Raw genomic sequence first — 14,525 nt, forward strand, 5'->3', positions numbered from 1 at the left:
CATGTTTAAGCACTTTAGTGTCAGACACACCTGGTTTTGAGTTCTAGCTCTGCCTTTTGATCATCTTGTGACCTCAGCTAAGTCACTTAATTTCTCTAAACTTCGAATTTCCTCATTCACAAAATAGAGATCGTAATAGTACTTAACTCCCAAGAGTTGTAGAAAGGATTGCATGAGATAATGCACATAATGTTCTTATACAGGCTCTTTCCCCCATTCCTGTTCCCTGGAATAATATTCTAATACTGTTAAGGACATAATAATTATTTTAATTAGAAATTGAAAGAGATAATCAAATATGAGGGAATGTGTAGTTTTCAAAGTGAGCTTAAAGGATTGATTTAGAAACAGCAAGCAGGGCATTCTCTTATCCCTGACTCTTTACAGTATAACTCATTATAATATCCCTGATGTTACAATGTATCATCAAAGTCATCTTCATAAATATAGTTTCAATGAGAAGTCCTGTCCTTTCCCTTCCCAATTTTAGGAGTTACTGTGTGATATCCGCTGTCTCATCAGTATGGTTTTCCAAGTAGCATCATCTTTGTCATCATGTATCTCCAATTTAATAATTCCTGATTGTTGGTTGGTTTTCAACTAGACCTTTTGGCAAGCTGTATTTCATTTGTAATCACTTACTGAAATTGTAGTGAATTCCCTGGCAGTCCAGTGGTTAGGACTCTGTGCTTCCACTGCACGGGGCCTGGGTTCGATCCCTAGTCAGGGAACTAAGATCCTGCAAGCCCTGCGGCGCAGCCAGAAAAAAAAAGAAGAGAAAAAAAAAAGAAATTGTGTAGGCTTCTGGGTTATTTCAACCAGTAGTGGTACTGTCAAATGTTGTGGTTCAAAATGCACTTGTTTAGAGTTGTTCTCACTGTTTTCCATTGTGATAGTCTTTGAAGTATAAAAATTGGTTTTAAGGTGAAAAGAATTATTTTACAGTGATACAATTAAAAAATAGAGCATGGGGCTTCCCTGTTGGCGCAGTGGTTAAGAGTCCGCCTGCCAGTGCAGGGGACACGGGTTTGAGCCCTGGGCCGGGAAGATCCCACATGTAGCGGAGCAACTAAGCCCGTGCGCCACAACTACTGAGCCTGTTGTGCTCTAGAGCCCGTGTGCCACAACTGCTGAGCCCACGTGCCACAACTACCGAAGCCCGCGCACCTAGAGCACGTTCTCCGCAACAAGAGAAGCCACTGCAATGAGAAGCCCGTGCGCCGCAACAATGCAGCCAAAAGTAAATAAATTAAAAAAAAAAAAAATAGAGCAAAGCAGTTTCTGATACTATGAATGAAACATGCATTTTTATTTATAACATATCTAAGAACCATTGTGTGAACCCTGTCTGGCATATTAGTCTAAAATAAAGTTGTAGATTAGGCATTGTGTCTTCCTTTGGGAGTTCTTTACCCCATTCTTTTGTGATTTAAAATAGCTCTGCCACTTCCTGTATAACATTATGTTTTCCAGATTTTTTTCCCATTTTTTCCTTTTATGTAAATCCCTTCAATTGATGCTGTTTTTCCTGTCTAAAAATTCTTACCTGAGTAGTACTTTTAACTGTTTTCACCCCTTGGAAATCATAGATATTCAGGTGAAAGTTAAGCACCTTGTGGTGATGGTGATTTTGAATGGCATTCACATTGCTAATAAATTGACAAAGTATAGAACTACCAACCAAACTGAGGTGGAAGAGACACTAAGAGACTGAGTTGGCCCGGATAAAATAAAGCAGGAGGGAAAAGAAGCACCATTTCTTCCCTTTTATATGCAGAGGAGGCATTCCACCTCTCTTTGGAGGCTCTTAAGTTACCACTGCCCTCTTGTTAATTATATTCTCTCCAATTTTGTTTTCCACCTAATGTCCAGAAAGATTCCCAAATTGTCTTTCCATCTGTTTTCCCTTCTCCTTTACATTAATATTTCTGTTTCCTTGGTGTAGATTATGTATCTCAGTAAGGATTAAGAAATAAAATAATCTAATTCAACTAATTAATACAAAAGCCTCCTTCACCAGTCCCAGTATTTGCATTTTCAGAGAGAAACTTGTTCAAATGAACCTCCAATTGATGAGTTTTCAAATTGTGTGACAGAAAATTGGGATGGGGCAAGGTTTTTTTTTCTGATTCTTTAAATCTTTGCTGTACCATGATAAGCTCCCTGAAGTTATTTCCACTTCTGGTAGCTTCTGTAGTCTTCCTGTATTTCTGAACTCCTAGGTTTTCCAAAAGTTCTGTGTGCACATATGTTAGGATTTTTTCTGTATGGGAATTGGTGGTGATGATAGTTTTTCATAACTCTCACTGAAAACCTCTCCACCACCTCTACCCTAACCTGAGCAGTGAGTCCTCTTAGATGGCAATGAGACTATCAAAATTTTCCAGGTCTCATTTTCTCCATATCTTACTCAAGGTGGAGGTTTAAGGAACTCTTAAAGAGGAATGAATAAACAAACACTTGACATACCACACTAAAAGTTTGCTAACTCCTAAAATTAAGAAAATAGTCTAAGAATTTTCTTTTTTGCAAAAGAAACATAAGCCACACCATCCAAGTATAATTCCTTTGGACTACTCCATGAAAATAGATACTAGGAGGCAAATTACAATCAGAATCGTTTAAAGATATAATCTTGAATTTTTAAATCTTTCAAATGATTGCAAAAAAAGTTCACCAACTTCAAAGGAAAATATGTACCTCATTCATTCTAACTGGAACCAGTTTTGCTCCAAAGGTGTATGGTACGTGACTACTTTGGTCTCCCCAGTCCTATATATAATGGCCCTCACAGAATTGGATATAATTATACAATATAGTAGTCCTTTTCATATGATGAGGGCAAAATTATATAGTATTTATAGACACCAATTAGAGTAGTACCATATGTTCCATACTGTCACCTAAACATTTGCCAGGTCAAGTCAATGTTTAGATGAGTTTTCTTCATTCACAAGGCCATTTAATAATACATGGAATCCTGCTGGGAAATATGGTACCTATTTATTTATTTATTTATTTATTTTAAAATAGCTATTTGGTTGCTCCAGGTCTTAGTTGTGGCAAGTGGGCTCCTTAGTTGCGGCAGGCAGGCTCCTTAGTTGCGGCTCGTGGGCTCCTTAGTTGTGGCATGTGAACTCTTAGTTGCGGCATGCATGTGGGATCTAGTTCCCTGACTAGAGATTGAACCCAGGCCTCTTGCATCGGGAGTGTGGAGTTTTATCCACTGTGCCACTAGGGAAGTCCCTATGGTACCTGTTTAAAAGAATCTGCACACCACTAACACCACTCCCCATGTATTCCAGAGATACTTTGAAAACTACTTAAATAAAGACATTACATTTGTCTCTGAATCATAGTCGCCATATATTAGAAAGCAGTACAAAGTAAGTGAGCAGACTAGGTCAGTAGGCCCTTCTAAACCTGAACTGATACTCTTCACAATTACATATAAAAGGAACTAGATACTCCCTGTAAGACATGTCATTATACAACATGTAATTCAGGCCTTAGTGAACTTTAAGGGTTGTAACCTGTGACATGCAGTACCAAACCCATGGTCAGGTATTACTGGCCAAGTCCTTTAGAGAACGTATTTTGTTACCTTCAGTTTGGTCAAAAGCCATTCTCCTAAAGATAATGGACTTTGACTTAAAATGGAATTGAAGATCATTCTCGCTTGAACAGGAACTCAGAAGTTGACAACATAGCAGGGTAAAGGCTATACAAGACCTCTTAAGTTTTGTTATTACTGTGGTCTTTCACATGATAAGATTCTGGTTAGAATTTTTCAAACACATAATTACTGTTTTAAAGCACTCTATGTAAGTGCTTAATACCATTTAATGTCATTAGATACACTGTTAACTGCTTAATATGGAACAAGGGGAATAAAATTACACTGCAGCAGAAAGCAGTTTTATTCCTCCATTTACTAAAGTATGAAATCTTTAATGTACTTATTTATCTTTAAGGCATATAAAAATTGTCAAGTGTTATCTTTGGGCATGGATTGGTATTTTAGATACTTCATCAGTTCTTACTTACATAATGGTGTTTTTATTTTTCAGTTTTTGCAGAGCAGGTTTGTTTTGTTTTTAGCAGGGAGGCTTTAAGTGCACAAATTGGCTTTCTGTAAGTTTGTATGTTTCCACTGTTCTTTATCTGGTTGTGTATGCTAGGCTTCTGTAACGAAAACTTACGATGAGTGTTTTGTTACCTAACCTTACTATACCAAATGCCAGTTTTTATTCTTAGGTACTTATCTATGAGGGTTATAGATGTTAACATGTCATATACTTTGTTTAGAAAATAATAAATTTCTTTCCTACATCTCATCCTGGAAGATTCTATCCAGTGGAATGCAACACAAGGCAAACTAAAAGGAGGCCCTGCTTCATGGAATATTCGAAGTTTTAAGACAGTGGATTCCAGCCATTACTTCTTTATAGCATAAAATGGAACTATTTGCCTTTGCTCTTTCTTTTCTTTTTTTTTTTGAATTCTCTTTCTTCCTTTCTCCTCCCTCAAAAAAGAATCTTACAGCTGGTTCTCCAAGAGTTTAGAAGACAACCTTTTCCCCTTTCAGAGGGGGCAGTTGTTAGGTTTAGGCTTGGCATAGTGTTAAAGCATTGACATAATCAGTTTTACACAAATTACGTGTTAGCTAGAAAACTGAGGGACATTCCCTACGAAGCCATGACAATGTACTGCCATAACTTAATAAAAATTGCCCAAGTGACTGTGCGTCTGCTGAATGGATTTTCTTACACCATCTGGTTGTCATTGTAGTTTTTTTGTTGTTGCTTTCATTTGAAATGTGCTGATGATCTTGTTTTTATTCCGTAGCATTGAACAGATGGGTTGATTATTCTTTTCAGATATTAATAAGGCAGCGGAAAGAAGAAATATGAATACGGCTCCATCAAGACCCAGCCCCACACGAAGGTAAAGTACCCTGAAGCAGTGAGTTACCTTGGGAGAGTTGGGCTCTGGGGAGTTAAGCCCAACTTCGTACATCAAGGGTCTTTTCTTCCCCCCAACAAATCAGAAACGCTCAAGCAAACAATAAGAACATGAACCTTGTGTGAAGGGCCTTGCTGCTTTTTTAAAACTTACATCAGGAGATGCAGAGGAAGCTTTGTGTTTTCCGTGACAAACCCAGCAAGTTCAGCTTGCAACATAAGTTGCAGGCGATTGGAAGAGGATAAACCTCTGTCTGTCTGCAGCTCACGTGTCAATGGGAGCCTCCACAGCAGGAGGAGTGCCCGAGGGTCGTTGGTGTGTGCTGCGCTGCACTGCAGCAGGCAGCAAAGATTCGACTCTTCATTCCAAATGGCTGCTGGTCCAGATGTTAACCCAGGTTTACAGAAAGTGCTGCTTGAGAGATTGCTACTGTGCCTGTGCTGCAGATCCCCTGTGTGCTCGCGTGCTTGGGTTACCTATCGAGGGGAAATAAAAAGGGAAAAACACCCCACCTCTCAGAAGTCTCCCTTTTTCTTAGCTTTCCTGGAAATAAAAGGCATTTCCCCAGATGTTCTTCCACTGTTTACAAAAGAGGTATTCAAGATGTGCATTAAATTGGTCCCTTCTCTTAAAGAAGAGCCTTATTAACGTTACCATTTATACCAAAGATGAGAATATTGTATTCAAACTGTCTGGCTCCGTAAACAGCACACAAGTGGATGTAGTGTGTGCGGTTTTGTGTGGAATGCAGGCATATATATCTCATATCTGGTGTCTCTTCATGGCCCAAGTGGATATTCAGTATGGGTTTTGCCTTTTCCCCTAAGTAAAAGGCCAGTTTTCTGCAGTAAACTATGTACCTAAACTATATACCACAGTAAACTACATTTCATGTGATAAACTGAACACTGCTGAGTACAATGAATCCTAGTCTGTACTGGTAGCTCCACAGGTCACTTAGGGATATACCCAACTAGCTGGGCATTTACACATAACATACAGCTGTCCTGCTTTGGAACAAAAACACCTATAGTTTGTTACCTACTTATAGGAAGGAATGGCTGCTGTGTGTTTGGTGTATATGCGCCCACTTGGATGTAAGGATATTTTCTAAGCTACCAGGATTAAATTACATGTGTCTGTTCTGCAGAGTTCAAGCAGACCCTAGAGGCAAAGTAATGCTGCTGATTTTAGTAAGATTCTTTGAGCACTCTGCCTGCACAGAGGAGTTGAGTCTGACACCACAACTATAGCTACACTACAGCTGTTAGGTGGATACCCTGGTCATCCATTGGTTTCACTGCAGAAATGAGCATATACATTGGTATTCTGTTTGTTCTCTCTAACACCATAAGGAACACCTGCAGCTTGCAGGTATATACTGTATTGATTCATTTTGTGTGTATGTGTGGGTATGCTAAAGAACATAAACGAATCCTGTAGAACTTCAGCAAATCCATATAATGTCTGCTTCCGTTGTGCTGCATCTAACCATGCTGCAGATGTTGGGCAGTCCCTTCTGTGTTGCTCCTTGTTGCCCCAATAAACATGGAATACAGGTGGCTAAGAGTTTACATCTATTGGTCAGAAATACGGGGCTCCACTGGAAGTTGTGGTTGCTAAATGACTTGAAAGGAGATACGGTGTACATCTAATTTCTAAGGAGCTCTAATGTGTGTGTTTCTGAAGTAGGTAGCTTACCAGGAGTGTGGAGTTGGTCACTATAAAGCTCCACTAGTAAAATCCTCCTCCTCTCTGTTGTCCCCATGATGCTTATGATCTCTAGGTAATGTTGGTGTGTTTCCACAGGCAAAAAAGGGGGGGTGCACATCGCAGAATACAGAGTAGTTCCCATTTGTGCTATGGATTGAGAAGAATATTTTATGTCATTCCATTAACAATATACCTAACCAGATGCTTTTAACATTTCCAGTTGATTGTAGGTATTCAACCTACATTGGCAATGTAGGGGAAATAACCAACTCACCTGGTTGAAATCCAATATAGCCATTGCCAGGGCAATTTATATTTTAAATTGCATTAAATTTAAAAGATTAATTTCATCCCAACCTAAAATGCCACTCCATAATTTCATCTGTAATAGAAGAAATATTTTTATGCTTTTTTTCTTCTTTTAATACCCCCCCCCAAGGAAAAACATACAAACAACATTGGAGGGGGCCTTTTAAAATGTTCTCCTTACCAGATTTACAAATATAAATACACGTTACTTTTATATACCTTTTAATATATCATCTTCCTCAGAAATAAGTTCTAAAATGAGGTTGTTTGGGATGTGGATAGGGCTGTGGCTTCCCGCTTTATTTACAATCAATAGGAGGGACAGCTAGGCTAATTCAAATTCCATTAAGAATCAGTCTTCCTTGGTGATAGTCCCTAACTGGATTCCTCAACATGTTGTTTACCATGATTAAGTTTCATATAGTCATGCTTAGTAAGGTTCAGGGAAGAGGATGTTCACATCTAGTAAAATCTTTTCTGGGCCCCATCTAAAAATCTAAGCAGAGTCCCAGGTTTCTTTACATTTAATAAAAATAAAAATTTTCAAACCTTAAAGCCAGATAAATTGAACATTGTATTCAGAATAGAACACTAACATTTTGATCATTGCCCTGATCACGTATTATCTCTTGAGATATACCAATAGGGTAGAAATAAAATACAGTAAGTAGGCAAGGTGTGTGGTTAGTCTGGAAGGGGCTAATCATTTCTCTGAGGGTGAACACTGGATAGCACTGTCTTTTTGGGTGCGTGCTTCCAGTCAGAACCTTGAGATAATACCAAGTGAAGCAGTATGTTGACAACAATCCAACTGCCTTCATTTGGCAACCCTAATCATTTTATATGCCCCCAGGCATAAGGAAATGCATTATTCACAGGAAAAAAACCCACTACCTATAGCAAACATTTCCCTTAAGTTGTAACTCTGTGTCTTCAGTGTTGCTACTTTTAATAAGAGAATTGTTTTTAAGCATGTTGGCAGGACTTTTGTAACATCTTGTTTTGCTGGACTTTAACCTTGAGTGTCAAAACACCTCAGTATCTTTGGGAATTTTCACAGGATTATCACCTCTTCAAATGTCTCTGTAAGCCACGGTTTTGCTGGCTTTGCTCTCCGTTCAGTAATATGCCTCCCTGATGACTCCAGCTGTCAGAATGTGGTTCTGACAATATTGGCCCAGCCAAGCACAAAATTCTGCATCAGGGATCCCTGCTCTGGATCAGATTTCAGCCTGAATTCTCATCATTTAATCCTTGGACCGCTTCACTGGACTCCATTGTATGCATTGAGTACATTGCATAGTTACCAAGCAGCTTGTCTAGCATTGGTGCTAGGCATCAGTCCTTACCTTCCTCAGAGACTGGACCATGATTCTAGTCGTACCTCAGTTCTCAGTTTTCATCTTCAGCTCAACACTTCGGCAATCCAGTTCTGGAATATATCCTTATGCAGACGTGGCCTCCCAAGTGAGACTCTGCATTTCCTAAACCTTCCTACATGACCTGAAAAAAAGCAAATAGAATTAACTTGTCTACATCAAGAACTCTGCAGAGAATTTCCCTATGTATTCGTGAAGGATGTTAGGCCTGGTGCCTCTTTGGTGAAAATCGTCAAGGATTGGTTCATCAAAAATAACCTAGACATCATCAACTATATCTCAGTTCTTTAAAAAAGAAAAGAAATAACCTAACTGTAGACAAGTTTCTTATGTAGCCCGAGGTGATTTCTGTGTATCCACAGTGTTAATTCCTTTGATAACTGCTTGCTTCTTGGGTATGAGACAGCCCTAGCTCTAGGTGGGCTTCACAATTACAGATTGCAGGCTGTGATTACCTCTGCACTAACACTTAAAGAAGAGCCGTCAGTTCTCAGCAAGTGCTGCCTCTCTCTACCAACAGAAGAGTCGTATTTGTGTTTGAGAAAATCATCAGTGTGCTTCCTAGGGAGAAGCATGGGCACTTATAAAATTTGGATTTGTAATGTGTGATATCTCATTGCACCCCATTATCCTACCTGCACCTAATGGCAAAATTCTGTACAAGTCTGTCGTCTCTGTTTCTAACAGCATGGAGCGCATGGTGGGGGATCAACATCACACAGCAGCCGGCCATTTAGAGAATGGTATTTGTGGACAGTATCTGTGACAGAACAGAAGTACGAAGAGCTGATGAAGGATTTTTTTTCAGGAGCAAAAAAAAAAAAAGGCTGGCCTCCCAAAGAAAATATTACTGTGAACAGAAAGAAAAAAAGGAGATGCCAACAAAGAATAGGACAGAGGCCTTCCTCCCTAACCTTCTGTACAGCCAAGGCCAAAGAACACCATCCTGGGCTTGAGGTCTCAGTCTCTAGACAAAGAGAAGCTCAAAATCCATCAGTTGTCCAAGATAATCATCGTATCAGTAAGCTGTCAAATGCCTAGTGCTCTGCATACCCCTGTTGTCCCCAGGAAGAGAAGCACTTCTACCAGAAGCACCTCACTTGCCATGGTTTTTCCCTTCACCCATCCCTCCTTACCTCTCAGATGTTTCCAAATGGTGTGACTTTATTTCTCTCAAGGCAAAGAGTATTTGGCCTTTTCCCCCCTCCTGCTGAATAGCTGAGGAATTTGCAACAGAATTTTAGTGGTTTTTATCATTTGCCTTCAGTTTGTGGACTGTGGTTCTGAAATTTCTTTAACTACTATTCAGTTTCTTTTTAGCCTCTAGTGACCTGGTACCTGAGGGTACAATGCATTGGTCTCCAGTTAAACACCTCTGGTACCGTGGGATGATATAGTGAACTGTATTCTCCAGAAACTTACTTCTAACCCACTTGTTATCTGAGGTCAAGCATCTCATTCAGCAGGCTTCATCCTTGCGGCACTCTGAATCCTGCACACTGTACCACCTTTTTGTTATCCGGTTCTTGCTTTGAGAAAGATGTTGGGGCCAGAAGCAGGAGCCCTTTTGTTCTGGGGAGTTCTTTGGGTTCTAAAGTGACCTTAAAGCGTTTTTTGTTTTTGTCTCCAGAAGAGCAGCAGTCTGCCATACTGCTTATCTTTTGGAGAAAGGAAAAAAAGCTTTGCCTTTTCATTTTAGAGAATTACTATCCTCTCTGTCCCTGCTTCTACCACTCCTTTGGTTCTTCCCCGTGTGAATATCGTCTCTTCTACATTTTTACCCAGAAGGTAATTGAGGGGAAATTTGTAGTTTTGTTGCACACAGACTTTAGATGCATTGAGTGGGGGAGAGTGCTTGCCTTCTCAAACTGGAAGCACGAACCCAGATTTTGGGAATCTAGGGTGCTATGGTCAACCTCCAGGGATAAACTCTTGACAGGTGAGTAAGGTATTTCAGTGGATTCAAAAGAATGAGCACCAAATATGGCATTTATAATTATCCTAAGTCTGTGAAAAACATGCTCTGACGTGGTGTTCTTGTCCCTGTCCCCAGCCCTGTTTTCACCAGCCCACAGCTTTGTGTGTGGTCTGTGGTCTGTCAGGTTCATGATCTCTTTCAGCCTTGATTGCCAGAGAACACTTGAAATCTGATTCCACCTCTAATAACTGTTTCTAACCGCTCCCCAAGGCAGGTTTATCTGCCGATCATTAATCCAGAAATACTTTACAGTTGTCCCTTCCCATTAGATCCTGGGGATTTGCCCACATTATACACTAGATCAGATGTTACATATGTTAGGCGTATTTATGTGACATAATAAAAGTTGAAGTAAGAATCTTGGAAAAAAAAAAAAAAAAAAAGAATCTTGGTTAGTCTGCACTTTATTTTAATAGGAAAAATGTTTAGCTGTCCTCATTTAAATTCTCTAGTCTCCCATATGTTTGCTCCCACAAATCAGGAGTACTTGTGAGCCTTAAAACATATGACAAGGACTTTTCATAGAAGCAGAATTGGCATTTAAATTGTTTTTTCTGTGACCATGTGGATGAAGTGAAATTGAGGTTTTCTTCCAAGCTGAGGGCATCATGATGAATGCCCATATAGGTAGTCATGGTAGATGACAAAACTATAAAGAAAACATGATGCCTGCTCTTGAGAGGCTTACATTTTAGTTGAACAATTCAATTCATTAAACATTTACTGAACTCTTTTCTGTGTCCTATGGATACAAAGCATTCGGAAGAGCTTACTGTTTGGTAGGGAAGCCATGTAAACAAATAACTACAGAACAGTATGATAAGTGCAGCAGTAGAAATATGTGTGCAGAGCAAGACTCATTTAACATATTCATGGAGCATCTGCTACATGCCAGACAATATAAACGTATGCGGTGGCTTTATCATGGAGAGTGAAACTGACAGTGCTTGTCCTCATGGACTTACAGTCTAAGGGCAAACAGACATTACACAGGTAAATTGATATGTGACGTCAAATTGTGATAAATGAGTGAAAACAAAGTGCTATGAGAGAGAGTGGCCAGGATTTAGGGACAGAAGATAAACTTTTAAACTAACAGAATCAGGGAGTAAGGGATACTTCAGCCTGAGACCTGGAAAATGAGTATGGATTCGTTCCTGCTACTCAAGTAGAGGCATCAGGAAAAACCTTGACTAGTTATAGCTGAAAGGTCAATATGGTAAGAAAGTGGTGAACTAGGGAGAAGGTGAGACTAGGTTGGAGAAGACAGGAGCCAAGGCCAGGGAGAATCTTACTAACTTCAGTAGAGATTTTAGACTGAATTCGAAATACTGTGGGAAACCAGTGAAGGGTTTTATGTATGTAAAAGATCACTTCAGAGTAATCTGGAGAAAGATTGGGAAACAGGCAAGAGAAGAGGTGAGGAGACTACTTTAGAAGGCTATTGGTGTGGTTTTGGGGAGAGATGGTTTGGGGTTGGCCTTCGGTGGTACCTTATAGAGGTAAAGAAACGGGCAGAATGGATATCAATTTCAGAGAAAGAGTTAACAGAATTTGGAAATGTGATTGGAAGAGTGGATGCGACTTTAAGGAAAGGATGACATCCAGTTTCGTGGCTTGAGCAACTGAGTAGGTAGATGAGATGGAAAAGAATGGAGGAGGAGCATATTTGTTGGAAAAGATCAAGAGTTCAGGGCAGGTTTTACGGAGGAGGTAATCCTTAAAGTGGGTCACACAAGAAGACGTTGTAAAAAGGTAAACCAGATCAAGATGAGTAATAGAAATAGTAAGTGCTCTAAGAGTTTAGCAGGAGGAGAGATCAGCGGTTACTAGAGATTAGAGATTTCTTGGAAGACATGGGACATGAACTTGCCTTTGAGGATTGGGTGATACCTGAGTTAGTGCAGGAAGAACATTCCATGTTGAAAAGCCGTATGAACAGAAATACTGAGATGCATAGCGTGAGTTGAGTCATAAGAACAGCTTAAGTAGAACTAAGGAGATTGGATCAGGAAATGGGGGAGAAATAATAAATGCGAAGGGGCCAGATCTGTTAGGGAAGGGTGCCCAGAAGCGTGATAGCCAAGCTGCAGCTGGTAACAGGTGGAAATTCAGATGGTTAATCTGGTATTTGCTGAATGAATTGAAATCTGGAAGATTGGGTTTTGGTTTTGTTTTTTGGAAACTCTTGGTGGTGCCAGCATAAAAATAAGAGTTTGTATTGAACTTAGAAATCCAATGAGAATGAACAAGAAAAACAGGATTCAAGTGACTTAATGGGGATAGAGAAGAAAAATCAGTTAACTTTCAAGAACTTAAACCATGGTAAATGGGAAGATGATTTTAGGCAGAAATGAAAAAGTCAGTCTGGGCCTGATTGGGTTGAATAAGAAGTTTAATTTTAGATATGTTGGGGATGAGTTTCCAGTTGGGTGGAATGTCTCATGAAGAATATTGAAGCAGATCAGGCCAAACATACCTGTGACTTCAAACACTTTTTTTTTCTTGTTTTTGTTTTTTTTAAAACAAAAAACACCTTGGCAAAAAGGAACCAGGTTCTACATAAACCTCAGACTGAGAGAGACCACTTCTCAATAAGTATGTTAAGAAGGTAGAGAAACTGAGTGTTCCTGTACCTGACTGTATGTCTCATATTGTACTTCTTTCTTTTTTCCCCTTAATTTGATTAATCCTGCTAGATGTTTTAAGTGACGTTTTCTGTACTTTAAGGACAACACCTTTGATCACCGTTACCTTGTATGAGATGGTGCCATTTGCTCATTTTTTCTTCATGAGTCTTGCCCCTTATTATCACACACACACACACACACACACACACACACACACACACACACACACCCCGCAACTTTCTGCCTCTTTTTAAAGTCTCTTTCGAACAAGTCTGATGGGAGGAAATAGGTTCTGGGGGAAGACACTTTCACTTTGAAAACCTGTTGAGATAGAGATGATAGTTTGACATGTATACAGAATACTGAATTACCCCCTGAAGCCTGATAAACACTATGATCCCAGTCAGAACCTTTGACTCTGGATCATACATTCTTCCCTCAATATCCTAATCTTTTGAGATTCTAGAACCTACTAGTCTTTATTTGCTGACCAGATGGTAACTATCCTTAAAATTTTAATCATGTTCTCACTGACTGCCGTATTTTAGAGAAAAATGCTTGGAGGGTGGGGGCTTCCTCCAATAAAGAGCTGAAAGGTTGGCTCCTTCAATTTCTTTGTCTTAGCATCTTCTTGCTGCCTCCCACAGGGATCCATATGGCTTTGGAGACAGCCGAGATACAAGACGCGATCGATCCCCCATTCGAGGAAGTCCAAGAAGAGAGCCCAGGGATGGCAGAAATGGCCGGGATGCTCGAGATAGCAGAGACATGCGAGACCCCCGAGATTTGCGGGACCACAGAGAGAGCAGAGATACTCGGGATCACAGAGACAGCAGAAGTATGCGTGATGCTCGGGACATGAGGGATCCTAGAGACTTTCGTGACCTAAGAGACTCTAGGGATTTTCGAGATCACCGGGACCCCATGTACGACAGATACAGAGATATGAGAGACTCACGAGATCCCATGTACAGGTACCTGTACAGCTGTTCTGGTTGGTTTTTTTGTAATAGTCTTTTTTATGTGTATTCTGCTGAACTAATGGAAAGCTCTGTATAGCAGTGACTTTATCAGCCCTATATTTCCAATGTCTATCAAATGGTAGATGTGCTGCTTAATAAATATTTGGTGAATGTGTGAATGATGATGAACTGTGCTTAGTGAATGAATCTGGGTCTCTCCCTGTGGCCTCTGAAAGGCAACATCGTGCAAATGGAAAAAAAGATGGAGTACAAATTGTTTTGGCCATGCAAAACCGCAGGGAAGGTGCACAAATGGCCAATAAATACGTGAAAAGATGCTTGACATCCTTAGTTATCAGAGAAATGCAAATTAAAGCCACAATGAGATACCACTTCATACCTACGAGGATGGCTATAATAATTTATTTTAAAAAAAAGTTTTGGCGAGGTGTGGAGAAACTGGAATCCTCATACATGGCTGGTGGGAATGTAAAGTAGTATGGCCACTGTGAAAAAGTTTGGCGGTTCCTCAAAAAGTTAAATATAGTAGAATTAATGATCCGTCAGTTCCACTCCTGAATATATATCC

At 39.9% G+C, this 14,525-nt stretch overlaps 1 protein-coding gene across 3 annotated transcripts in view; it reads left to right on the forward strand.

Moving 5' to 3' along the window:
- The window catches only part of NCOA5 (nuclear receptor coactivator 5), a 30,961-nt gene that overhangs the window by 6,945 nt on the left and 9,491 nt on the right, over positions 1-14,525 (forward strand). For 2 of the 3 annotated variants that reach the window (XM_036824908.1, XM_036824910.1), the window contains exons 2-3: positions 4,881-4,947; positions 13,622-13,948. In XM_036824908.1, coding sequence (XP_036680803.1) covers positions 4,910-4,947; positions 13,622-13,948 — 365 coding nt within the window. In that variant the 5' untranslated portion in view covers positions 4,881-4,909. The remainder of the gene's footprint in view (positions 1-4,880; positions 4,948-13,621; positions 13,949-14,525) is intronic. The other variant, XM_036824909.1, reaches the window with a different exon arrangement.

Source organism: Balaenoptera musculus, chromosome 15, assembly GCF_009873245.2.
Source record: "Balaenoptera musculus isolate JJ_BM4_2016_0621 chromosome 15, mBalMus1.pri.v3, whole genome shotgun sequence".
NCBI classification, from domain to species: domain Eukaryota; kingdom Metazoa; phylum Chordata; class Mammalia; order Artiodactyla; family Balaenopteridae; genus Balaenoptera; species Balaenoptera musculus.